The sequence below is a fragment of the Vanacampus margaritifer genome, chromosome 16 (genome assembly GCF_051991255.1).
Source record: "Vanacampus margaritifer isolate UIUO_Vmar chromosome 16, RoL_Vmar_1.0, whole genome shotgun sequence".
NCBI classification, from domain to species: Eukaryota; Metazoa; Chordata; class Actinopteri; order Syngnathiformes; family Syngnathidae; genus Vanacampus; species Vanacampus margaritifer.
The window spans coordinates 18,669,946-18,697,762 of NC_135447.1; the positions used below are offsets into that span (position 1 = coordinate 18,669,946).

General features: G+C 42.6%; 2 protein-coding genes across 9 annotated transcripts in view; both read left to right on the forward strand.

Annotated features, from left to right (window-relative positions):
• wscd1b (WSC domain containing 1b) overlaps window positions 1-13,429 on the forward strand; it is a 64,390-nt gene extending 50,961 nt beyond the window's left edge. The window contains exons 9-10 of the mRNA XM_077547588.1: window positions 19-219; window positions 12,576-13,429. Of these exons, the coding sequence (XP_077403714.1) occupies window positions 19-219; window positions 12,576-12,928 (554 nt within the window). The 3' untranslated portion in view covers window positions 12,929-13,429. The remainder of the gene's footprint in view (window positions 1-18; window positions 220-12,575) is intronic.
• The window catches only part of LOC144036736 (uncharacterized), a 62,429-nt gene continuing 47,530 nt past the window's right edge, over window positions 12,919-27,817 (forward strand). For 3 of the 8 annotated variants that reach the window (XM_077547589.1, XM_077547590.1, XM_077547597.1), the window contains exons 1-9: window positions 15,427-16,587; window positions 16,718-17,193; window positions 17,321-17,494; window positions 18,076-18,248; window positions 18,625-18,795; window positions 19,941-20,038; window positions 20,240-20,345; window positions 20,474-20,507; window positions 21,404-26,154. In XM_077547589.1, the coding sequence (XP_077403715.1) occupies window positions 25,784-26,154 (371 nt within the window). In that variant the 5' untranslated portion in view covers window positions 15,427-16,587; window positions 16,718-17,193; window positions 17,321-17,494; ... (4 more) ...; window positions 20,474-20,507; window positions 21,404-25,783. Of the gene's footprint in view, window positions 12,978-15,426; window positions 16,588-16,717; window positions 17,194-17,320; window positions 17,495-18,075; window positions 18,249-18,624; window positions 18,796-19,940; window positions 20,039-20,239; window positions 20,346-20,473; window positions 20,508-21,403; window positions 26,155-27,817 lie in introns of those variants that run through there. The other 5 variants (XM_077547591.1, XM_077547595.1, XM_077547596.1 and 2 more) reach the window with 5 other exon arrangements.

Sequence of the window (27,817 nt, forward strand, 5' to 3'; positions counted from 1 at the left end):
TGTTTTTACTTCCGCCAGGTTTCAAAGGGGAGAAGGACTTCTGGAGGAGAGGTCGCAGCATTTGTGTCAAGACTCATGAGAGTGGAAAGAAAGAGATTGAGATGTTCGACTCTGCTATCCTTCTAATTCGGAATCCTTATCGCTCCCTAATGGCTGAATTCAACCGCAAGTGTGCTGGACATTTAGGGCATGCAACAGATGCGCAATGGAAAAGCAAAGGTAGCACTTAATTCTTCAGACCTATTATTTAGTGGTTCTGGAGATTTTACAGATTTTCTGAACTGTGGAGACGCTCCCACAAGGCTTCACTTGGCTGGATTCACGTGTATTGACGTGGTGCAAAGTGTTTATGTATGGACGAGGATTAGTCAGAATTCTGAGAATAAAGTCAGAATTCTGAGAATAAAGTCAGAATTCTCACTTTAAAGTCAGAATTCTCACTTTAAAGTCAGAATTCTGTGAATCAAGTGAGAAAATCTTGCCAACCCTTTTTTTGTTCTTCACTTGCCCTAATCCTATACCGTATTTATGTCACTTACACATAGGAAGAAGAAAGCAGAAGAAAATGGTCAGTACGGCGTTGTGCCATTAAGACGTTACAGATGCTAGACTAACTGGGACAGTACTTATTTCATTAATAAATACTGTAAATAGTAATAATGATATTAACACAATCTTGTTAATAAAAACAGCAACAACAACAACAGTGCATCCATGATGAACAGTCAGCCATCCTTGCTGCATTTTGCTGTTGCTAGTTTGCTAGCAACGAGCTTGGGCTGGCTTATGAGTGTGATTAAACACATTACAGAGATGCTTCTATCTAAGTCAGTAAACACCCTTCCGTCATCATCAATCGGTCAATATTTCAAGTCGAACGGCATTTTAATCATCAATCCTCAGCGAAATGGCCGCTCGTCAATGTTCCCCGTCATTTGAAGTGGACATCCGTCATTGACGGACTGACGGACCTTCCCACAATATTCACAGAATGCCCACCTTTTTTTCAAACCTAATCTTAACGTTATGCTGCATGGAACTCCATGCCATAGACCAGGGATCACCAAATGGCGGACCGTAGTCCAGATCCGGACCCCGAGACCCTTTCACCTGGACCTCTGAGAATATATACTGGGGGGGAAATATATTCAGTTTTACGATAGACGATTTTTGAATAGGCACGCACGAGGGCAGCTATGCCAGGGTGCTTTGACAGAGCCGGGGTCCGGTAAGCTCGCAAACTTTTGTTTGGTTTTTGGGGTACATGCATTCTCACGACAAACGTAATGAAGTATGGCGTTGTCAAAAGTCAGAAAAGTACACACTGAAAAGTGAATGGACTGAAGTGTGTGCTTTTATTTTACCAGATCGAGTGCTACAAGCCCAGTGTATCTGCCTACGAGTGCTCACTACGCGTGCAGTGGATTTTGAAAGCACAAACACAAACCTTTTTTTTTACTTACTCCAGAATGGTCGAGGAATGTTTGAAAGCAATGGCAGACACGCTATTTGAAGAGAAAGGAGGAGAGCAACTTAAAGTCTGTGCACTCGGAGGATGCGCACTCCCAGATGGACAGCGCCATCCAATTATTATATTATTATTATATATTGTAGTATTTTACTAGCTGCGGATGAATCAATCAACTGATGTAAGTGACAATCCTCAGCTTTTGGTGTATGTCCGATTCTATCATAAGGAGACTAAAACATTTATAGAGGACATTTTGGGTAACACAGCTTTGAAAACACATACGAGAGGAGAGGACATATATTTGGCCATAAAGGAAATGCTGAAAGAGAAAGGAAATAATGTGAAAATTGTTGATTTCATAACTAATGATGGGGACCCTACCTAGAAAGATTTAACAATTGAATATTTGAACAAAAAAAATTAATGAAAGAAATATTTGAACAATAGACTAAAAATAAGTTGAATTATTTAAGAAATATAAGTTTTTGTCAATTATTTGACATGTAATTAAAAAGCAGCAAATGTTATTATTGGAGTTGGGTGTTTTTCATATCCGGACCCCGGACAATTGGATATGTTTGTTGAGGATATACAGAGCATTGGTAGTATATTATAGTTATTTAAATGTTGGTTTATTCCTCTTAGGTGGGATCTTTGATAAGCCCATAATGGGCTCACCTTTACGTATTTATTTTAATTTTTTTGCTGCAATATTTGTATTTTTTGTAAGATTGTGTAAACAAACAAACAGAATAAATTACTTAACTGCAGCTACCTGTTTTTAAGTCTAAGGTTTGATATAAAACATCAACATTTTCTTCATGCAGTTAAATGCATTTGAGAAAACCGTCTACAACAAACCTTAGAAATTGATAGGTTTCGACCCCTAGATGTCAGTAATGCCAATAGCATGAGTTCAATAGTGCATGACAAAGTTAGGCTGTGTCCAAATTTCTTAGTTTTTTCAATACAACAATCAACAGGAAGCTTTGCTGCGATTGGCTGAAGCCTTGTAGAAAACTTTAGATGGAGGAACTTTTTACGCACATACTGTTCATTTTGCTTTTGTGGGCCTGTGACTGGGAAAAACTTTGTGTATTGGACCAAATAAGGTGTCAAATCAACGGCCCAAGGGCCTACATTGTTTTGCTACTTTGGAGTGGCCAATCTGTGCATGCTACGATCAAAAAATGGTTGACTATTCTCCATATCCAATGGAAATTTGTAAAAGTTTGCGGCAGCAAATAACGTGGCTTTATGGATGTAACGCTTGGTGTGGACTAACAATTTTACTGGACCCTTGTGGATGTGATAGGACCATTTTTGATGGAGTTTGACATCTTGGAAATTTATAAGGCTGAAACAGTGAGTTACATCTTTATTGTGTGTTTGCGACTGTCTGACTTAAGTGACCACTGAGCCTGCAGATATGATTGTATCTTAAAATGTTGGCCATTATTAAAATCTCCAGGAATTACATTTTCTAACGGTGTATTGTATATACTGTGCGTTAAATCCGGGCAAGTAGCCAGGGTGGTGACGTAAATCCCCCGGCTTATTCTGAACAAAGCAACTGTACCGCATACGGTATGCTGCAACGGTATTGTAATAAGCCATGCAAATTCAATTTATGTGATTCAAATTCAGTTTTTCATGAAATTATTCAAGTTAAGCAATTCAAATTCAAATCTAAATTATTTCGATCCAGTTTCTGGTGGCATATATATTTCAGCCCATAGTTCTGTTTGTGCATTTGTGATTGCATCCCGTGACTCACGGGAAGGGAGGGGGTAGCGCAAGCAGAGTACCGGTAGTCGAGGCAAATGTTGGAGGTTGTTGTTCGTGTTGGCACTTTCGTCTGATGCCGTTGTTCTTTTTTTTGGCATCAACTACGGGCAACACAAGCAGTTTGTGTGCCTAAATAAAGCAAGATAAGCAACCATCATCTGCAGTTAACTTACTTGACAGATATTACAGAAGTGGGTCAATGTTTTATTTTCGTCATATGTCAGTCCGTGATCCGGTTTTTGATGATTACATTGACAAACAAAAACCCACGTCCATTAAGTTTCTCATCATCCTTAATCATCAACAAAATGGGCGTCCGTCATTGACAAATTGAGGGAATGCCCACCTCTGCTCAAAGGGTCTCAAAATTGATTTTGGAAGAGAGAAGCTTTTGCCGATGATAATGGAGGCATGGAAAACTGGCAGCCAGCAGACTTCTTGTGGCACACACTCTCACTCAGTGTAGCCTGTGAGTCTGGGAGCTCTGTTTGAATCAGGTCCAACTTGTAATGATTGTAATCATTGACAACAGTACTTAAACACAGACAGCAGGAGATCAAAACATCTGAACAAGCCGTCGAGCAAGCAAATCATATCAGTTTTGCTGTGTGGGATGACGTACGTTGGCAGCTCTGTGCATCAGCCTTGCGCAAAAATTGGTTGTAGGTTTACAGGGGCACTGTTGCACAGTTGTGGCCTGGGATGCATGCCCAGCTATTCTCGCGAAGCTCCCCAACTTCTGTGCTTGTCCGGTTCAGTTGCTACTTGCTAGGCTGGAAACATCTGTGATTTACAATGAAGATGCTGGCCAAGTTGAAATGGTCTGGGTGCTTTATTCTTTAAAAAAGAAAAGAAAAAAAAGCTATCCATATCGAACACTTACACACAATATAGAGAGCTAGGTAAATCACTACTAACTTCTCCACTATATGCCCAAAACACTATCATTAAGTTTCAAGTAAAGTGCTAACTTTTCAAGTAAACTGCTGTGCAGATCGATCCAACTATCGATAGAATCAATACTGAAGTGAGTATTGATATCGTATTGAAATCGTATCGATACCAAATGGCTACTATCGATCCTTTACATTTCTTTTTTTTGGTTTCTCATGGATCCCTTGCACAATCCCTTTGTAGTGCATACATATGCACTGGCCAATTACAGCGGTAGACGGAACTGGCGGTAACAAATAATTTTTTTCAGTGAATGACATTTTATGCTTTGTTTGAGCATTCCAACTACTATTTGAGCTAGGTATTAGTGTAGCACAACATGTAAGTATCGTAATAATTATGTGTCTAGACAAGAAGAACTTCGGTGGCTGACATTTCTTTGAGTGCAGAAGAGCGACAGCAGGAGGAGTATTACTGAATTGCAATTTTAAGCAACAGTCCAGGCATGTTTCTATGAAGAATATTATTAATATCCTTGTCGATACCATGTATCGTATCGGGCCGATACCAGGCCACATTTCATGGTATCGGTTCTCGCGACTGATATTGATATTGCTATCGGCCACCGCTCTAGTGGCCATTTTTCGGTCAGAAACTGTGAGAAAGACTGGGGGGAAGGAACGTTTTGTTCGTTTTCTGTGTGTCTCCTTATGAGGTAACACTTATTCATGTCATTACTTCCGGCCGCGCCATTTTGGTGTGCGTTACTGAGAATAAGTACTCTTGTTGTGAGTAAAATCACCTATATCCGTGGTTCATATATGTTTGTAGCTCATGTAACTTTGCCGTGTTTAATTGCCTTGTTTACGCTTGCCATGCGCTTAATTGCCTCGTTAACGTGCGGTGCTGATTCTGGTGCCAATATTTACTTGGTATCAACCGATACCAAAATCTCAAGTATTGCACAGCTCTAGTTTTAAGGCAAATTTAGAATTTTGACTATGAAAACCAGGAAGGTGGAACTGATAAACAAGAAGACTGAAATAATTATTCAATCATCAACTTACATTCTCATATTTTTCAATAACTTTAATTTTAGCCCTGTTACTAAAGATCTCCTGCATGGACTCAATCTCGAATCAGTTTCTGCTTCCACCATGTCAAAGACTGCCTCTCACACACCAAATTTAAAGGGAATGAGAGGAGCCACTTCGATTAGCTGCAGAGCAAATCGGCTGTGTTCATACACACAACAGCGCAAACTAAACTAAACGTCTATGCAAACATTTACACACCAACGTGCACCAGACTTGCACTGATGATCTTTGGACAGAATAATGAATATGAATAAAATAACACATATCACATCATGTGTCAAACATGTTGGAAGATGTGTTATGACATAGCGGTATCTAACTAATTGTCTCATTTTGTGCTCACTGGTGATTATTGAAGACATGACTGCTGATGTTACAGATAGGATGAATTGAGGGTAAAATAATTAGAATTAGAAAAACTTGGAATTCTGACTCTTAGGATGTACACTATGCAGGAAACACATTTTGTGTACAAATACACCATTGAACTATTTGTCTTTGATGCATTTAATCCACTTAGGTCCTAAGCCATTTGGAGCACATTTAGTCGTTTGCTCTGCACATTATGCACTTTTAACAGTTGTTCCCAAATAATCATAATTACTTGAGCACTTACTAACCTACATTATATATTAGCATAACACAGACATACATATACACTGTAGTTAGATCACTTTACTGTATTCAATAGAGATGAAGAAATTTAACATCATAGCTGTAATACATCGATTGCAACTTGGGCGCGGCATTGTTTCAACCCATGTACCAAGTTGATACTTCGAACATAATCAACAAAGTAAAGAATAAACAAATGAATCGTGTACTAATGCAATACTGCTACTACTATTAAAACTGCAACTCCATGCAATAACATACCGTACACAGAGCAACCAATTTATAACAACACAGAAACTTAAAATACCATTATGCCAAAATTAAAACAGGTCATGCAACATGAAAGACAAAAACATAAACGAACATGGGATTGAAAATGTATATCTTTTAGAGCAGAACTGTTTGATACGATTTGATTAAGTTTGGGAGCGATACAATTCTCAATTTGATACAATTCATTTTGATATTCAAAACAATGTTATAGTTGACATTTGTTGCTGTGTAGACATTATTCATAAAACACAACAGATTCTTACAGTATTTTTAAACATGTTAGAAAAAAACAAGACAACAAAAGGTCTTCTATATTTTCATACATTGAATCAGGAAAAGAAAAGGCTGAATTGAATCTAGATATAGTGGAACCTTGGAGTTTGAACGTCTCAGAACTCGTAGAAATCGGACCTAAACCAAAAAATCTGAGTAAAAAATGCCTCGCATTTTCGAAGCTTGAACACCCAAGCAAAGCAAGCTAAGCCGAACGTACCTTGAAAACGGGTAACCGAGCGAAGCCGAATAATCACGTTGCGGTACTAGAGACGATGAACTGCTCATTTCCTGTCAGATCGTGAATACTCCCGGAGGTGCTCCATACTCGCGAGTGCATTTTGATTTTTCCACAACCATTTTTCTTTGCCATGGGCCCAAAGAAAGATAACAGTGCCAGTGGCAGCAAAGAAAATCATAGAATGCCACGAACCACAGTGGAATTAGGAAGGAGATTATCGCGCCGTTGTAACTACCGTCACTACTTCTGTAAGTACTGGCACGAAGAGCCCCCTTAGCTGTTCAATAACGTGCCTGACGTTAAACAACGCACTCCAGGATCGCTTAGTGGTCTAACAATATGCCTAATGTAAAATACACAAACTCAGCACTGAGCATAACACTAAGCATTAACATAGCATTTATCATCCACTGATGCCATCACGCCACAACATAAAAGGTAAGGTATTTTTTTATTGTTTAAATACTGTACAGTGTGTAAATGTAAAAAACATTTTCTGTTTTTGGAGCTTGGGAATAGATTAATTGCATTTACATTATTTAAAAATAAAAATGTTTCAAAGGTTGAACAATTCGGACTTTGAACACTTCGCAGGAACAAATTATGTTCAAACTCCGAGGTACCACTGTAATTTAATTTGAAAATATATTTAACTTTTAAAAAGACATCAGTACAACTAAACAAAATATGCACACAGTGCAAAGTATTTTGGAAACATAAACTTGAGACATGAATTGACAATGATTGTCCACCATGTACAGAAATATCAAACCACGGAAAAATTTATCTATCAAACACATTTTAACCACTTAATATATCATAAAATATTGCCAAACTAGTAACCTCACCTTCCGTTTTTTATCAACAATTTCTTCTTTGCCGTCACATTCATTTTTGTTTTTGGTTAATGCACGACGTTCTATTTTTATTTTTTATTTTTATGAGTTCTGAGACACGATGGCTAACAAAATCGCTCCTGTTCATGTTCAGCTTTGAGTGAGTTTGATGATGAAATTGCAGGTAGGTCTCAATTATCTTATCTTCTTCTCGTCCTATTATGTGTACATCGACAGTGAGCAACAAGCAAAGAAATTAGATGCTTGCAGTATGCTTTTAGCTTTGCTTGTGCTAGTGTGTTAGTTGTGGGACATACCTGTGTGAAGATTGAATCCATACATTGGATAGTTATGGGAGTTATTCTTTGGAGTCGCGCGCAGTACCAACACCGGGAAGTACAAGTGGACTAAGGCTGCATTCGAGGAAAGTGGGAAGTCAGACTTTTCCAACTTTATACCAGGAGGTGTGTACGGGAAAGCACCCTTGAACTCGGAAATCCTACTTGCGAACCCCGACTTCTCTGACCGAATGTGATGTCACTCTACAATTAACCTTGCCAGCAAACTGAATTCTCGCGGTATTTGTTCACAAATACTACGAGAGAAATGCTTCTTGTACCGCTCCCGCTGATATGTTTGCAACCGACCTTTTTTAGGTTGGACCAATCCGGTTTAAGGCGTTGTTTAGGGCGAGACGAAACCAAGAAGCGCCAATGGCGGAAGGGAAATAAACAGACCTAACAGATGAATGGACGCTGCAATTAATTCTGTTCTAGAATAATTACTCACCATTTCCTTATTGAATGGTGAACAGCAAGAGGTGCTTCGTGCATTTTTATCTGGTAAAGATGTTGGTGCTTTTTTTTGTTTTTTCTGAGATGAGACAGAAGAAGACGTTTTCATCTGTTGCTGTGATTGGTCAAAACAAGATGCCGCATTGTCCAATCAGCTTGAAGTATTGTACAGAATGTCTCTCCTTTCCCAAAAGGATCTGCCGAGTGAAGTTCCACATTAAAAATGTAAATCACAATGATCAATATGGCTTGTGAGGTTACTCTACAATGGCGAGGCGACCCCTACGGAAACAGACCATGAATGTTAAAACAATTTACTCGAGTGTAAAACGAGATTGCTTCCTTCATTCATAAATATTCAACATAACTTCATCTAACACAATGTATGTGACAGTATGCCGCTATCTCCCTGCATGAAATTATACGGTTAACAACTGAACTGTATGGAATTCTTATGAAATAAGATAAGTTAATACAAATTTATCTCATTCGTCATTGTTCTGGCTCTACTTGATTTATTGTGAGAAGACAAGTTTGCTAGAGGTCAAAATGTGTTTTGAGGACCCAAACAAAAATAGAAATTTATCACTATCCACCATTTTGGTTGTTTACTTTCGCCTCAAACGCATTCAGGTCGGAACAGGGAAAATCCAACTGCGATAATTTCGATTTCGAATGCAGCATAAAAGTACTCAATAGCCATGGGAAATTCTGAGAAGTACGGACTTCTGGCATTGTCATTTGCTGTGACGCGTGAATAGTGTGTGCCATGTGTGAGTCACAGCGGTGACGGTGGGCCAAGAAAGAAAGGTATGTAATTTGTTGTTGCATTAAAATGTTTACGTCCAGGGAATGAAGTGTCTATGAGCGTTACTTTGCTATCGCTCTGTAAACACGGAAGTAGCTTGAATAGTGACGCTACTGAAATGCAAATGAAACTAGTAGAGCACGACGCAGAGCTCTTGCTCTTGTTATAAAAGATGAAAACTATAAAGCCCCACGTAACCGATTCATAGCGATAGCCGGTCTACATCTTTACAATGAAAAAGTAAAAAAGTAGGTCAGTAAAACCTCACTTTAACACGTTCAAATAAGGTGCTGAGCTGTGTTGGCGGCCCAGAATTTTAGTTGACTTGTAGCGCTTTGCGCTCCCAAACCGGAGATGTGGGCGAAGTGCGGATTCGATTCCCTTAGTGTGGTGGACGCCGCCGGGAATAGTGGATGTATGCGCATCCACTATCCCCCCCCCCACACACACCCCCACCTCTCCATGAAAAATAAATAAATAAATGGGTCAATCGCTGGAGGCTGACTGCTTGAGAGCTTGAGTAGATCATGGGACAAAAAAGGTTGGTATAAGAACATTATGTCAATGTGTATTCATTTGTCAAGTAAGACTTCAAAAGAGAGCTATGTTTTTTGTTTTATTTTCTACCCATATAGCTACTTTAACGTAGCAGGCCTACGTTAAAATAGCTCTAATGTTTGGCATCTTTGAGTATCATTTAAGGACTAGTCGCCTCTATTTTGGAACTAAAAATATGGTCACCCAAATAGTATTTGTCCTCATTGGGGTTATGGGTGAGCTGGAGCCAATAGTCCAGGTGACTTTTGGCCAAGAGGTGGGATACACCCTGGACTAGTCACCAGTTAATCACATGACATACTGTACATAGTCATTCTTGTCGAATTTTAAGCAGTTAGGGGAGATGAATGAAACAGTCTGGGGGAAAAAAATGTATTTTGGGTTTCTATCAGTGGTGAGCGGTGACCATGCTGTAGAAACACATATATTAAATATTATTTAATTATTATTTCATACCACTCTGTAGGTATAAAATTAAAGCGGAAATATTCAGGACTGACACAGGTTGATGCACACACTTTTATGTGCTCCGTGGTGAGTAAAAGTTTTTTTTTATTTACTTATTATATAGCACAGTATATATTTTTGTCGTTTATTCTAAATGTTTTTTCGTTCATACTATTTTTTCAATTTATTATATATGTTGTGAGGCTAACACTTCAGCACACACTTTATACATGCACTTTTCTTGATAGGCGTTAACATTTTCTCACATACTGTAACTCTTATATAAATACAGTAGGCCTATACACTCTCAGTGTTCAAACCTTTGTAGATTTTTAAATAATAATAATAACAATAAAAAAGAACTAAACTAATATCCAAAACATTTATTTGAGAAACAAAAATATAACGGCGATCGATCCATTTGTTTGTTTTCCTAAAAAAATAAAATTAAAATAGGAATTAAAAAAAGCACACAACAACAAAATAGGTGTTAGAAATGATACTCTTAATTTTAATGATGATGATACAAGGCTGAGGAATCCATTTTGACTGGGAGGCTCAGGAGCGCATTGCTGCCTGGTGGCCGGCGCCTACCCACGTGGGTCTATTTGTCCGGCGGTCTTGGCACGACAAGCTGGTCGGCACTCGATCCGCAGCGCATATGCAGCTGGTGTAATATGAACAAGCTGGAAATGGAAACAAAGCGGCGGAGCGGATCCCCAATGCACACGCATGCGGTGTAATCTAGGGGTGAGCCATGGGAGGACTCACGCTGGAGCATTCCTGGGCATGAAATTGGGGAAACTGTCGGGCCTCTATATCCAGGTCGCAAATGCGATGGGCCATACACCGTTGGAAAGGTCTCGTCGAGACGAATCCGCGGATGGTGCTGGGGAGATACGGACGGCCAAAAACCTCTAGGACACTGAAGATTTTCAAAAAGTTAGCCCATCGGCGATGGTTCCCATCCCGGGTAAAAATCGGGCGTTTGTCGGTGGGCCGCCCAAAGACCTCCAGGAAACCGAGGATTTTCAAACGGCCACGACTGGTTCGGGATGGACAATCTTAGTTTTAATGATGAAGATACGAGGCAGGACATGTAAACCCATTTTGACCGGGACCGCAACGCCGCGGTGCCCCCGAAACTCCACTTGAGCACTCGTGGCAGGCGGGCCCGCGTCAACTGTGGGGCGGGTGGTGGACGCATAACGCGCTGAGCCGTTAACAGGCACGACTGCATGGTTCGGGGAGGACAATCTTAATTTCTTATTTTTTTTTCTGTCCTTCATCTGTCCTTCCTTCCTTTCCTCAGTCTCTCCTTTGGTCTCTTGAGGTCTCCCTGAGTTGTTGAAATTTAGATGTCTCTGGGGTTGGTGAAGGACTCTGGTTGGTGGCCTGGTGGGTGGTGTCTGGTCGGTGCTGGATTTCACTTTCCTTTCTTTTCTTTGGTCCTTTCTCGGGTTTCCTGACGGCCTCACGACTCTGGTTGGAAGTGTTCGGTTTAGGGAAACGGTATGGGATTTTTATTTTTTATAGGTTTTAGGTGAACTAATGAATGCACGCACGCACGCACACACATACACATATTCACCCACATACAAAAAAAAAGGAGAGCAATGATGATGACATGTCAAATCGGTAAAATTACCGAATGAACAATAGTGAGCTCTCCAAGAAAAAAGAAAAAAAGAGGACAATCTTAATTTTAATAATGAAGCAGGACACGTAAACCCATTCTCATTGCGCATGCGCAAAAGAAGCTGTCGGCTTTTCTCGGCATTTCCGAGGAAAACTGGACAAATTACACAGGAATGTAAGACCAAAGCAGTAGAAATTGGGTGTTATAATAGAGGACCGTGACAGATAAATATTTTCAATGATTTTATTGAGGGGCTTGGTTATGCACCGCATTAATAGCTTATTATCACCGCTCACCACTGGTTTCTATATATTTGATGCTTCAAGTATACACAAGTCTAATAGAGCAGTCTACAAGATAGTGGTCTGTGAGGGAGTGTGCAGTAAGAATCACGGGAAGATTCTTTATGCTACCTAGTTAGGAATTTGTAAGGATAAGGGAGGGTCAGCTAGACAGGAAAGCAAGCAGTCTGTTCCCAGCAGGCTTATCAGTCAAGGTCACTTTGGTATTGCTTTATGTACAAGAAATGAAAAGCCCATTGTTCAAGAAAATACAGATGTCCACAATACATTAGGCTATAAACTTATGTTAATATGTGCTGGATAATTATTTTCCATAACATCATTCACACAGTTATTCACACCTATGGACAATTTAGAGCTTGCCCTAAACTTCACACAGGAGGGTCTAAGCCAAGACTCGAACCCTAAATCTCAGAACTTTGAAACAGATGTGTTAAGCGAATAAAGAATACAGCAAAAATTAATACAGTAGAATTTTGTTTTTTTGTGATTATTCTGTTGTTGTTTTTTAAATCCCCTGCTATGCTGTTTTACTGCAGAATGGCCCGAATTTGTCTCCAGCTACGCCCCCTGGTGGGCATCGCATGCACTGAGTTGGCTGAAGTTTGGACGTCACCTTCAGGTGCTGTATTATGAAGATCTCCAGAGGGCTCTCCTCCCTCAGCTCCAGCTTATCACAGACTTCCTGAATGTCACCGCGACTGAGGAGCGGCTGATCTGTGCACAAAGCAACCAAAATGGCTACTTTAAACGGCCAGGGGCCCAACAGCCATCCTTTGACCCATTTACACCTCACATGACGCAAATGATTGACACCTTCATTCATAGTGTTGACGCGGCATTACAAAGCAGGAACTTTAGTAGACTTCCAAGAGAATACCTCCCCAGATGATGGCATGGAAAATTCATCCAACTCGTCAATGAGAGCAAAACAGGCCAATGTAAGTGGATCAACTGCTTCTTTGTCAGGCTAGATGTCCTATGAGTAGAACCTCACGGGAGATTAGCGTGGAAAACAAATCATTCTGCCACTGTGCTGTGAACACAGAAGCCTGTGATAAAAGCCTCCAGTCTGGACCTACTTCTCTGTGAACAACAATTACAATAAATGCTAAGAGGATTTTACAAGATGTGTGTGGCACCAGAAGTAGATTATCGCGCAATGTGTCTGACTGTACAAAAGAATGACTGTACAGATTGAAGGCAAGAATAGTTCTCTCAGCTTATCTGTAATATTTTCTTAAGTTTACACCCACGTTAACACAAATGATCGCAACAAAGCTGCTGCTGCCGCCTCAAATGTACATGCTATGGACTCTTAATACAATGACTGTACTTGAACTCTTGTTGTAAACGGTATCTTTTCATTAAATACATTTACATTGCATTGTAAGAGATGTTGAAATTGAATGAATGAATAGCAGATGTGACGCCACACTCTTTCAGTGATGTGTGGTCAAGGCCTTCAAGGCTCTGCTGGACTAAATACTATCAAAAGCACAGACCTCCATTTCCAATTTACATGTAATTGTATCCATTTAGGTGGGGGGGGGCTGTGGACCGGTTGAGTGCCTGGCAGGCCTGCAGTGCCCCGTCCTGCTGCGTTGGGTTGGGGGGCGCTCCTGCTCCTGGGCTTGCTCTCCGGCCGGTGGCCGCTGCGGGGCCCGGGGGTCGTCCTTTGGCGCTGTCGTGGCCTGGGGGGTCCTGAGGTGTTGCGCTTGCTTTGTCCTGGCAGGGGTCGACGGCTCCCCTCTTTGGTGGAGATTTTCATGCATGCCTGATCCACCGCACCAGCATCTATCGAAACGCAGACACAATCTGCTTCTTCCTCAGGTCATTGAATCGGTGGAGGCTGGTGTCTGTGGATCTCACTCTGCTTCATCTGTCCTTCCTTCCTTTCCCCAGTCTCTCCTTTGATCTCTTGAGGTGTCCCTCATTTGTTGGAATTTAGATGTTTCTGGGGTTGGTGAAGGACTCTGGTTAGTGGCCTGGTGGGTGGTGTCTGGTCAGTGCTGGATTTCACTTTCCTTTCTTTTCTTTTGGTCCTTCCTCGGGTCTCCTGACGGCCTCACGTGTTCGGTTTAGGTGAACGGTTTGGGATTTTTTAATAGGTTTTAGGTGAACTAATGAATACACACTCACACGCACGCACGCACATACACATACTCACCCACATACAAAAAAAAAAGAGAGCAATGATGGTGACATGTCATATCGGTAAAATTACCGAATGAACAATACTGAGCTCTCCCAAAAAAAAAAAAAACATACGTTGTTAAAACACACATACAGTGCGTGTGTTAGCTCTCCCCTCTCCCTTCCTCCCCCTTGCTGCCTCTCCCTCCTAGCCTCTCCCCGCCTGTCCTCCGCCTCCCTGTCCCTTCTCCCTCGTCACCCTTCCTCCTCCTCTCTCTGCGGCCCTGCCGCTGCCCCTTGCCCTTCTTGTCATCTCCTTCCCCCGTCCCTTCCCCCTCCCCTGTCCGCCTTCCTCCCCCTCCATCCGTAGCCCGGGTATCGGCGCTCCGGGGGCCGGGAGGGTGGTTTGTTTGGTGTTGTGCCCGCCCCGCTTTGGTGAACCCCCTGGCACCTCGGGTGGGCCCCAGTATCCGGGGGGTGAGCCCTATCACCCCGCCGGGCTGGTCCCATATGCCCACCGGGGTCCCGGTGGGGTGGATTGGGGTTTGGTTGGGGCAGACCGCAGTATAGAGCAGTGCTGCGGTCCCCTGTCAGTGTCCCCCCCCCCCCATTAATTTTTTTAATGCACCACATACACTCACTAACATGCCTGGGAGGCGGGTGGATCGGAGCGTGGGGATATAATTTCCCTCTGCTCCGGTTCACCTGCTTCCAATTTCAATGCACCACACACACACACTTGTATATACACTGGGTGGGGTCACATTCAAGGCTTAGGGGTAGAGTTACTCAGTACCAGGGTTAGCTTTCACTAAAAAATGCTGGAGACCGGGGCCTTTCCCCGCTGGGCCTGGGGTTCGGGGGTGCCGCCCGTCCTCCGGTGCCCCCATCTCCCCTTCTGCCCCCGGTGTTCCGTCCCTCCACGCAGTGGGGGGTGGGGTAGGCGCGGATGCCCTCTCCGCTCCGCTGTTCGGCCCCTCTTTGGCGCTGATGCCTGGGTGCGGGGGGGTCGGGGGCTGGGGGGCTGCCGGTTGGTGGGGGCGGGGGGTGTTGGTGGCTGGGTGGGTGGGTGCTGGCGATGGGAGGGTGTCTGGGGGCGGCTGGGGCTGGGTTGGGGTGGATGGGAGGAGCGGGGGCTGTGGACCGGTGGGGTGCCTGGCGGCCGTCCTTCTGCGTTGGGTTGGGGGCGCGGGCCGTGTTGGGGTGGGGGGCGCTCCTGCTCCTGGGTTTGCTCTCCGGCCGGTGGCCCCTGCGGGGCCCGGGGGTTGTCCTTTGGTGCTGCTGCGGCCTGGGGGACCCCGAGGTGTTGCGCTTGCTCTGTCCTGGCAGGGGTCGACAGCTCCCCTCTTTGGTGGAGATTTTCATGCATGCCAGATCCGCCACACCAGTATCTATCGAAACTCAGACACAATCTGCTTCTTCCTCAGGTCATTGAATCGGTGGAGGCTGGTGTCTGTGGATCTCACTCTGCTTCGTCTGTCCTTCCTTCCTTTCCTCAGTCTCTCCTTTGGTCTCTTGAGGTCTCCCTGATTTATTGGAATTTAGATGTCTCTGGGGTTGGTGAAGGACTCTGGTTGGTGGCCTTGTGGGTGGTGTCTGGTCGGTACTGGATTTTACTTTACTTTCTTTTCTTTGGTCCTTCCTCGGGTCTCCTGACGGCTTCACGACTCTGGCTGAAAGTGTTTGGTTTAGGTGAACGGTATGGGATTTTTTAATAGGTTTTAGGTGAACTAATGAATACACTCGCACGCACGCACACACACACACGCACTTACACATTCTCACCCACATTCAAAACAAAGAAAAAAAAAGAGCAATGATGATGACATGTCAAATCTGTAAAATTACCGAATGAACAATACTGAGCTCTCCAGAAAAAAAAAAAAATTAGAGGCTCTATCCCGAGCTCCTCAGCCTCCGGTGGCTGCTCAGTCACAGCAGACACCTGCTACTTCCTCTAGAAAACCCACAACAGTTGTCCAAGGTAACGTAAATATCACTTGTGCTTCTACGTTGTAGTTGGGAAAAAAAAAGTTTTCAATAGGTTCATTATGATTACTGTATGTACGTAATACATAAATCATTAAAGGTGCACAAGTAACGTCAAGATAACTAATTAGCTACGGCAAAATGATGTTAGCTGACAGAATTATCCCAGATAAAAGATGAAGCTGTGACATATTTCTCTGTTGCAGCCGAGATAGCGAGGCTCTTTGCACCATATGGTGGTGGTCATCATGGTGGTTGTGGTGCGAATAGAGGGAAGGCGAGACGAACCCCAATTCATATGAATAGAACAAGCTACACACACCTTTTGCTGTTTGGCTGACCACAAGACAGACAAAGTACCCAACATGCCGCTTAAAGCTCACCTCTTTGTTTCGGGGCTTGGGGAGCAGAAAATAACAATTTCAGGTCAGTTTTTTTCCATATATCATTTGTATTATTAGTTTTACTCTGCATTTCAATTTAGAGTCATATGCATATGTACAAGTCTGACTCCCAACTTAATTGATGTTCACATTGTGAATAATGTTTTTTATAGGCATATTTGACTCACTTATAACTGAGCAAATATGCCAGTATTTTGTTTTCACAGGGAATGACCCCATAATCCCATGGTGTTAAGAAATAAACTGATAGAAGTATTTCTAAAGCTCCAGGATGGAGGAGGTTTTGAACTCCTAAAGATTGCAGGATCTACTCGCAGTCGAAATCTTGTATTGCTTCCGTGTCCCAGCTCTCGATACACTCTTGCCTACCTGAAAGACCCATCAACAATGATCGGACAGGCTACACTCTACATACGTCCAATTCAACAGAATCTACCCTTAGATTGTGTATGGAAATGTGCACAGACTAAAGTTTAATATATAATCAAAATGTTTTATATTAAATTAAAAGCAATTTGTTGTTCTTAGGAGAGGTCACATCATGTCTCGGGCCGGACATGAACTGTCTCACTTGTGAAAAGGCAGTGACTTTTTCGGAAATGAAGGTTCACAGACTGAGCTGCAATGGGTAAGTGCTTTATACATAAGTGCAGAGATAGCTTATTATTATTATTATTATTTTAAACATATGACAATTTTAGAGTGTTGCGCATACAATAAAGGGAGTATGGTCATTTTAATTTGTTCACTTCAAGGACACCTATGCAGGAATCTGAATCAGCTCAAGGGACAGGCCAAAGTGAAGAAAATGATGGAGACCGCCACAGTCAATGGCAGTGTTCAAGTGAGGCCTGAAACATCAGCTGAGAGTGCAGCACTACCAGCAGAGATTCACATTGATGAATTGAATTACGAAGACACAGACAAAGGTTTGGCATCACAATAGAATTTCTCTACAATTGTGTGTAATACAAACTCGGTTATCCACAAAACATGCAACTAGGTTTTAAAGTATATGATCTTGATTAGTTTAAAGTATTTACTTTTTGTTCAGAATACTATTTTTCCTTTAAATGGATACTTGACTCATTTACCCATTTTCAGCAGTAAAAAGTTGATATTTTGTCCAGAATGAATTTGCTTGTCGCCTGAAGATGACATCACCTGTGCATTGGTCGTTACCTCAGCACAGGTGATGTCATCTTCAGTCGATAGAAAGTGGAAAAAATATTTTTTAAAGGTATTAATCGTATACAAAAAATAATATAATTATCAAATTAATTCTGGACAAAATACTTGTTAACGTTGAAAATGGCTCAATGAGTCAAGTATACCTTTATTATCTATCTAGGCTTTTTAACAATATCTAAAGATGTTTCACAAATTTGTTGGTGGTATAGACATAACTATTCTCCTTTTCTGTAGAGTTCTGAGTGGATATATGTATCTGCATGTAACATGCCTAACTCACTGAAACAGATACAGTAACTTTATTATCATTGTTGTTTAGAATGGAAGCTTATTAAAGAACCAGCTCAAGCTGCCAAGGTGTACAAAGAGTCTGCTAAGGGAGCACGCATCTGGGAAACCACTGAGGATGAAGATGGATGTAAGAGACTCCGATGAGGACAGTGAACGGGAACTTCTCACATTCGATAAACAGCAGCAAGAATGGGATTACTGGTAAGTAATACAGGTATATCACAAATGCATCATTAAAGTTTATACCAATCAAGTATCATATGGAATTGTTGAGTAGGAGGATGAGATCCAAAATGTATAATTGATTACTAATGAAATAACCAACCATCCAGCCATCAATTTTTTTAACTGGTTATTCTCAGGAGTGTCACAGGCATTCTGGAGCCTGTCCAAGCTGAATTCTATTTTAACCATTCTTCTTTTATCTGGATTAATTACTAAGGATGTTATTCTAGAATTTCAGTCAACACAAATATTGAGCACTTTTTTCTTTGTTTATTAAATGTTACTCGGTCCAGTTACATGTATCAGTCAGCCACTGTTTTTACACTGTGTTATTATCAGTATTTTATTTCAGATGATGTTGTTACCGCTGGTGTACACCAACGGGTTCGAGGATTGCCGCCACGACAGGCACCAACCACTTTACGGCCACAGCTCCGATTGGCCGCCTCAACAATGGAAGCGCGGAACATGGTCCACTTGGATTCAATGTCCCCCGCCTCCCAAGGGAGAAGTTCTGCCGGAGGTGGGTGTTGAAACTCTTTCTGACAGGGGATTCTGACAGACGTTCCCAGCAGACCCTCACAATACGTTTGGGTCTGGGTCTCGGACCAGCATCTTACCCCGGCATCGGAGCCAACACACCACCAGGTGGTGATCAGTTGACAACTCCGTCCCTCTCTTAACCCGAGTGTCCAACACATACGGCCGCAAATCCGATGATACAGCTACAAAGTTGATCATCGAACTGCGGCCTAGGGTGTCCTGGTGCCAAGTGCACATATGGATACCCTTGTGTTTGAACATGGTGTTCGTTATGGTCAGTCCGTGGCGAACACAGAAGTCCAATAACAAAACACAGCTCGGGTTTCGATTGGGGGGAGCGTTCCTCCCAATAACGGCCTCACTGTCATTACCCACTTGAGCGTTGAAGTCCCCCAGCAGAACGAGAGAGTCCCCAGGGGGAGCGCTCTCCAGCACACCCTCCAACGACTCCAGAAAGGGTGGGTATTCTGAGCTGCTGTTCGGTGCATAAGCACAGACAACAGTCAGGACCCGTCCCCCCACCCGAAGGCGGAGGGAGGCTACCTTCTCATTCACCGGGGTAAACCCCAACGTACAGGCGCCTAGCTGGGGGGCAATGAGTATGCCCACACCTGCTCTGCACCTCTCACCGTGGGCAACTTCAGAGTGGAAGAGGGTCCAGCCCCTCTCAAGAGGATTGCTACCAGAACCCAAGCCGTATGTGCAGGCGAGTCCGACTATATCTAGTCGGGACTTATCAGCCTCGCACACCAGCTTGGGCTCCTTCTCTGCCAGAGAGGTGACATTCCATGTCCCCAGAGCTGGCTTCAGTAGCCGGGGGTCGGACTGCCAAGGCCCCCGCCTTTGGCTGCCACCCAACTCACTGCGCACCCGACCCCTTTGGGCCCTTACACCGGTGGTGAGCCCATGGGAAGGGGGACCCACGTTGCCTTTTCGGGCTGTGCCCGGCCGGGCCCCATGGGTATAGGCCCGGCCACCAGACGCTCGCCTTTGAACCCCACCTCCAGGCCTAGCTCCATAGGGGGGCCCCCGGTTACCCGCGTCCGGGCAAGGGAAACGAAGATCCAAAGTTTGTGTTCATCATTGGGGTCTTTTGAACCATGCTTTGTCTGGTCCCTCACCTAGGACCTGTTTGCCATGGGTGACCCTACCAGGGGCATGAAGCCCCAGACAACATAGCTCCTAGGCTCATTGGGACACGCAAACCCCCCCACCACGATAAGGTGATGACTCACGGAGGGGGGAAAAGGGGTACATTATTTTAAAATGTCTAAAGATCCTAAGGGTTGATATAATTTGTGCTAAAGATTTTATTATGCACATTTTATGAACACTGTATTGAACTGGTTATATTTCCATTGACCAAGAATGTGACCACCAAAATAAGTTCTCCATTTAAAATACTTGCTTAATGATTCTTTTAGATGGTCCTGGAAAAAATCACATAGCCAGTTGAGGACATTGATGAAGACTTTGACATAGAGTCCATATGCCGCATCACTGGCTTTCTAAGGATGTTTACTGAAAATGGTACAGTATAACATCTTTTTGCCCAATGCTTTGCTCTACAGTATTAACAAATGCTTCTGTGTCTCATTGAGAGATATGATAAATTTAAGTGGAAATAAAGGTCATCTTAAATCCATTTTGACTTTCAGCTTCATCAGACACACCAAGCTGCTGACTTTCTGGGTAGGCTGGTCTATGCTTCCTCCTGAACTAAAAGTAGAGGTTTCTGGAGGAAACTTTCCGTCATCCACATGCTTTGAAACACTAAAGCTGCCTGCTCATTTCAAAAGCTACTTGGAATTTGAGCAAGCACTTCTCTCTGCGATAAATACTGCACAAACTGGATTTTGGCTTGTTTAGAGGGATACTTGATATTTAGATATTTTGTCTAAAATTAATGTGGTAAACATCATTATTTTTAATGTACAATTAAAACCTTTAAAAACACATGTTGCAACTTACTGTTGACTGAGGATGCCACAGCATGTTCTCAAGAAACTGCTAAACAACCAATTGTGGCTCAATTTGATAATGTCACATGACCGAACCCAGGAAACCGGTGAGCCTGTGATGTCATTCAATTGACAGTATGTGGCAAAATGTTTTTCAATGTCTTAATTTTACATACAAAATAATGACATTAATTATAGACAACATATCTTCTTAGTGCTGAAAATGGCTAAAATGAGTCAAGTATCCGTTAATCTTTTTTCAGACAGATGTTATTGAATGCACTGTTCGGTAGGTCAGTTCAATTGCCACACATTCAGTATCTGAAAATGTTTTTTTTGTTTTAAAATCAAACTGCAGCATTTGATATTTGTTTTTGTTTTTAAAAAACAACAAAAAAAAAAATATTTTCACTAACCAAACAGTTCTGTTTCTCTCAGCTGACAATGTTAACATTTTAATGTCAAGTAATTATTACAGTTTAAAAGTAAACCTTTTATTGATTAAAAAATATATATATTGGTCATGCATGATGTTTTATAATGCTAAATAAAAGCATGGTTTGGCCAGCAGTCTGGTATGATTTGTTCCAAAACCTGCAGTCTTTACATATGATCTGATTGCCTCAGTAACAGAAATTCGTGGAGCTGGCAAAATGGCAACTTCTTCATCGGAGAGCTCACGGGCCAGCTCAATCTCCGGGACTAACACAGTGCCACCATGAAGAGCATGAGGTCCGTTCCAGTCAATCCCATAGTCCTTATACACCTGAAAGGAGGACAAGCATGATCAATTGCGTACTTAAAAGTATTAAGTATCTGGATTGTCCAAATGAGATTTGTAACAGTATAGGGATGCATTGTTATCGCTACATTACTTTGTCTCTTCATTTTTGTGAAGACACTGACCTAGGACTCATTTTATTTAAAGTATTGATGTGTAGATGAGATCACAAAGTGTGTGTGACACTTTTCCCTGGAGAGTACAGTAATATGTTGTTGCTGTCATTAGCCAGTAGGGGACTACATACTGCCACATGGTTGTTTGAAAAATGCACTGTAGCAGCCCATATTAAAAGTTTACACATGTCAATTTGGTTCATATTTCAGAAAGTCAAATGATCTCAGACGGAGTAAACTTCTTTAACCATTTTATTAATTATTAGCGCAACCATACTGGCCATATTGAGTAAAAGGTAACTGTGCAAAAACAAATGTACAAAATTCTACAATAAAGGAAAATAGTGTCTGATAAAGATACAATTGTGAAATTACTATTTAAGTACAAAATACTGTGATATTAATAGAATATTGTTTGTGGCAGATTAAAATGACAATAAGTGGTCTGATAATGTCTGTTGGTCATGTGACTCAAAATGACATATACACTGACACAGCTCGACTGAGGTGTTACTTTCTGCATGGGATACATGTTGATGCCTTTGCTCATTTAGTCTATCACTACTTTCCCGGCTCTTTTTTTTCCTCAGTTAATTTGCGGTTGAAAAGGTGTGTGTCTTTCTTTTACCTCAACAGCATCCTCAATAGGGTCTTGCTTTCTGTATCTTCTCCAGAATTGTTGTGGTGATTGATTCCGTTCAGTTCTCAGACTATGAAAGTTCCAGGCATCTCGGAAAGAGTTGAGGCTTTGCTGGATTAATGGAAGGAAGATCCGGTGCAGTGCAAAAAGATGAACTTCATTGTCTGGATTCAATGTTCCCTGATCTTCAAATGAAGTGAAGATCTGATAGAAGAGGTCCAGGGCATGTTCATAAACGTCTCTCCACATCCTCTCTATTCTGTGTTTAGGATAATATTGACAAGGTGTTAATTTATGTGTGGCATATGCTAAAGAGGTACAGTACATTCAGTGCTTGTTGTATGAGCCAAACATAATATTTACCGTTGGTTATGGACGCTTCTGGCTGTGATGTGCGAATTCCTGTCAGTACCTCTGCTCCTGATCAAGAATTCTGCCACATCTACATTCTCTCTCTCCTTTATCAGATCTTACTCTTGAAGGCAGCCCATACTGCAGCGGTAAAACTTTGTAAGACTGTACTAGCTCTATTATTGCCATCCGCAGTCAGGTAGACCACTAAGCGACTGAATCTATCCACCCCACCATGGACAAAAAATCTCCACCACGCACACTCACACACGCAAATAAACGCAATTTTATTGTAAAGCACTTCTCATTACAGTACTGTACATCTATAGGAAGATGCACTGGTTCTCTGCCAGTACCACTGTGGTTTCCATCTATATGCCACAAAGAATTTCGGCCAGCAACAGAATACTGCCGTCGTCTTGTTATACGCAACTTTAATCGTCTCATGTGAACTCCCTCTGCATCAACTGTGCGTAAAGACTCTTGCAGTCTTGAGACTGAGGGGAGGAACATAAAATACCCATACTCTTTTTTGGCAATTACCTGTGGTCTCACAAATTAGGAAGCAATAGTCGTGTGCAATGCAGTAAATGCGTGAAAAACTACTACAGTAGCTACAGCACAACAAAAGCCCCAAAAAGTCCAGTTAATGTTCTAAAAGAGACTAAACAAGTTGCTAACCTAAACTTCAGGACGATATTTCAATGCATGGCTTTTGGCTTCAGGAGATTGTAGATAAAATGACAGAAGCATAAAATGTGCTAGGCTCACTAATTGATATTAAATAAGTAATACTTAAGGCAATTTAATTAATGAATGACACATTTATTTAATTATTGTCTTATTTAATTCCACATTTAAATTAATAAAAAAACATTTAATTAATGAATGACATATTTATTTAATTATTGGTCTATTTAATTTCATAATTAACTAATAAATGACACATTTAATTAATTATTGACACATGTTTTTAATGACGTATTTATTTATTTAATTTCTGCACTTTTGGTCCTCCATACGAGTTGGGCTTTGCCTTGTGTATTGGTGCCAAAACCTGATGATGCGCCACCTTTTTGCACGGATTTTTGTAAAGTCAATGCTGTGTCCAAGGCAGACAACTTTCCGTGGCCTCATATGGAGGATTGTGTGTGCGTGTGTGTGTGTGTGTGCGCGTGTGTGTGTCACGTTTCGGTTTTGTATGGGTTAGGGTTTTGTTTATTTTAGTGTGTTTGTTGTGTCTTTCTGTGATTGGTGTTTGTCTTGTGTTTCTGAGCGTTTACTCTGTCTCGTTATCTCTGATTACGTCCACCTGTGTGCTTGTTCCCTTCCCAGTGTGTTTGACCAATCGGTGCCCTCTTCCTATTCCCCAGGTGTGTCTCATTAGTGTTGGCCTATTTAGTCTATTGTGTTTGTCCAGTTGGTGTGGGATCATTGTCTATGTCAGGTGTCGAAGTCCTGTGGCAGTGTCAATGTCAATGTACTGTGGTTCCTGTCACAGTCTAGTCACCCACGTCACACTCTAGTCGCCCACGTCACACTCTAGTCGCCCACGTCCTGCCACGGCGACCAGCCTCCTACGCGCCTCGAGGCGTCCAAGGACCCAGCTGGAGACATATGGACTGTCCCGGCTCTGCCGCTGCTGCCGTCTAAAAGCCAGGATTCAAGCCCAGGCGGCGTGAGCACTGCGGCCACCCTCAGGCCCAGCGCCGCGCTCCAAGGCGGATCCAGCCCTTGGCGCCGCATTCCTTGTGGTCACCCCCTGATCCGGCTCTGTTGGCACTTTGTCAAGCCGTCTTTAGCCTGTTAATGACTTCTGACACTGGCTTTGTCTAAGGGCAGTGTTCACACCTTCGTACCCGTCCCCGCCCTCCCCATTTTGGCCAATTTTTGTTTAGGGACGTCTGGGAGCCGTCCCTTGGTGGGGAAAAACTGTCATGTTTGGGTTTTGTTTATTTTGATGTGTTTGTGTCTTTCTGGGATTGGTGTTTGTCTTGTTTCCCCTGTCTTGTTACGCCTGATTACGTGTGCCTGTTCCCTTCCCAGTGTTTTCGCCCAATCGGTGCCCTCTTCCTATTGTGTGTCTCATTTAGTCTGTTGTGTTTGTCCAGTCGGCGTGGGATCGTTGTCTACGTCAGGTGTCTAAGTCCTGTGTGGGAGTCTGTGTTTCCTGTCGTCTTTGTTTCAGTCTAGTCATCCTCGTCACAGTTAAGTTCTCCACGTCCAGCCAAGCTTCCCAAGTCATGACAACCAGGCTCCTCTGGTCCCGTCACGGCGACCCGTCTGCCCCCCCGTCCTCTCACCCGTCCCCACTTTTTCAATAAAGTTTCTCCTTTTGTTCACAATTCCTGTCTCCTTGCCTTTGGGTCCACCTTCTCCATGCGCACCTGAATGTGTGTGTGTGGAGGGTTTGCTATAACATGAAATTTGACTTGTTTAAAGGGGTATTGGCAGGTACCACTTACTGAGCGGATGAAGCCGATCGCAACATTTATTACACTAGTGGATTGTACTCTTACAACGTGATGCCTTTTGGGTTGCACCTGATGAATCGGGTTGTTGAGGGTCTAGAGGGTTTGCCGTTTACCTTGATGACCTGGCCGTGTATTCTTACTCTTTGGAGGAACATTAGTCTCGTTGCCGAGCTGTTTTCACTTGGTTGGCTGAAGCCTCTTTAACAGTGAACTGGGCTAAATGTGAGTTCGCTAAGGCCAGAATTGTGTATATGGGGCGTGTTGTTGGCCAGGGCCAAGTTTGCCTAGTGCGGGCAAAGGTTTAAGCGATTGATAGTTTTCCACAGCCAGACCAAGGAGGAGCTTATGTGATTCTTAGGGATGGTCTGCTCCTAACGTTGCTTCTGTCCTATTTTTTTCCCCCCACTGTCGTAACGCCATTGACTGACTTGATAAAAGCAAGCCATAAGTACGTTTGGTCACCTCTTTGCCAAAAGGCTTTTGAACGAGTAAAGAGATTCATTTCAAAGGCGCATTTGAAATAAAAAATACACCTGTTCTTGCTGCTCCGCAGTGGGACAGAGAATTCAGGATAGAGGTGGATGCTAGTTCGGTTGGGGCTGGTGCTGTGTTGCAGCTAGACTAATCTGGGATTAATCGAGCAGTATGTTTTTCTCTACGAAGTTTAATTGCCATCAGATTAATTATTCAGCGAAGAAGGAAATGTTGGCTTTGGTCTGGGCTTTTCATCACTTCCAGGTGTACTTGGGCAGTGGTCCTGTGGTGGTCTTTTCAGACCATGAGCGCCTGACATTCTTTAGCAGCCTGCAGTCGCCGAACCAGCGGCTGATGCGGTGGGCCTTCTTCCTGCAGTCGCAAAACCTGGAGATCCGACACATCAAAGCACCAGATGTCGTCACCGATGTGCTGTCCAGGTCTCCAGCGGGCTCTCCCATGTCGCCATCCGCTGCCTCTTCAGTTGAGTCGCAACACGACTGGACAATGTTGGGCTGGACACATTGTCTACATCGGCAGCGGTACATTAGATCAGCACACTGGGTTTTAAGGGCCCAGGGTTGGGCCCTTTCTTGTTGGGTGGGGGTGTTACGGCTTTTTATTATTTTTATTGTCATTGCATTTATTATAATTAATTAAAATTATAATATTACTGTATTATAAAATATTTAGGCCTATTTAGCACGGGCATTTTAACAAAGCACAATATAAATTGAAATGCGTCCACACTGCAGACATCAGAGACATGTTGGCGAATGGTACATTAAACCCCAAACGCGGGGTGAGCAACTGAGCATTTTCTAGCGGTGCAAATGCACTTTATAGTAAATGTACAGTAGTTCGCACCGGTGAGCACGGATGAGTACGGTGCGGTGCGGATGACGCATTTGTAGGCTATTTGGAGCGGGACACGGTGCGGCACACTTAAAATCGGCACATTCACATATTTACCGTTTAAAAATAAATACATTTCTTTGCACCAGCTAATTGGCTTTGGGATAGGCCTGCAAAGTCACACACGACGTCCTGTACAGATCTGTAGTAGTGGTAAGGGTTTACTTGTTTAAAACTGTTGATAGCAATAGTGCTAACATTAGCTAAATAATTTAGCACGGCCACCAGTATGCAAGTGAAAAAGTGGAAGCGCTCAAGGGGCTCTCATTAAAGGAAAAAAAAGGAAGGCGCTGCAGGAAAAATAGTGGCTCACGTGTAGTGCAGTACTCGGCAGCGCTTTCTTTTTTGACATTTTTTACCAAGCGACGCCCCTCTCCTCCGATGTTGTTGAATATTCAGTGCATCACTAGTTGTTACCAAAAATTGCTTCAATGTATTTAGAAATGCTCATGTAGCTATGTTATTATTGTGACTTGCTGCAAACAACTAGCCATAGCATCTAAAGTTGTCATGCTAACATATGTTGGAATTTATTTCTATATTAATATAAATTTAAGTTAATAATCTGACTCCAATTTGTGACCTTACCAAACTATCACCCATCCAACAATAGCATGCTCGTTCTGCAATAGAAAGGTATCAGGAAGCCGGCATTTTCACACACGAGTGGATTTATTCCTAACACTCAAATCTAATACATAACAGCTGGGGTCCCGGGTCCCTACCCATACAATTCTATACGTCTCTGTCTCAAGCAGCCAACGTAGTCTCTTCCGAGTTGCCCCAGTGAATAGTTATACTACACAATATTTAAATGACACAGAAACAAAGGCATCCTGGCATTATTCTATTGGCTATGTGTTTTCTGCAGTTTAACTTTAGCTTGCTTTTCATTGGCCGATCTTCATCCGCAGCGTCACTGGGTGGCTTCTCCTGTTTTGTACTTTTCCGCCCAGGTGTAAAACAAATGTGGTTTACAACATACTTTGATCTTATCACGGCTCTGCATCTCCCCCTGCAATTAGCATCCTTTGTTGGCAACATTCCATTCCTAAAACGCCCACGTCCATCACACACATCCTGTATTTCACCCCCACGCACACAAACTCTTATATTCCTTTATTCCCTCTCATGACCTCAGACGACTGAGGTCATCACTCGAATACCTTGTTTTTTATTGTTAAACATGAGCTAAAAATCGATAAACAACTAAAAATTAGTAAAAAATTTCATTCTAGTAGAAAATCAGTATAAACTTTCATTCTAGTAGAAAATCAGTATAAAATTTCA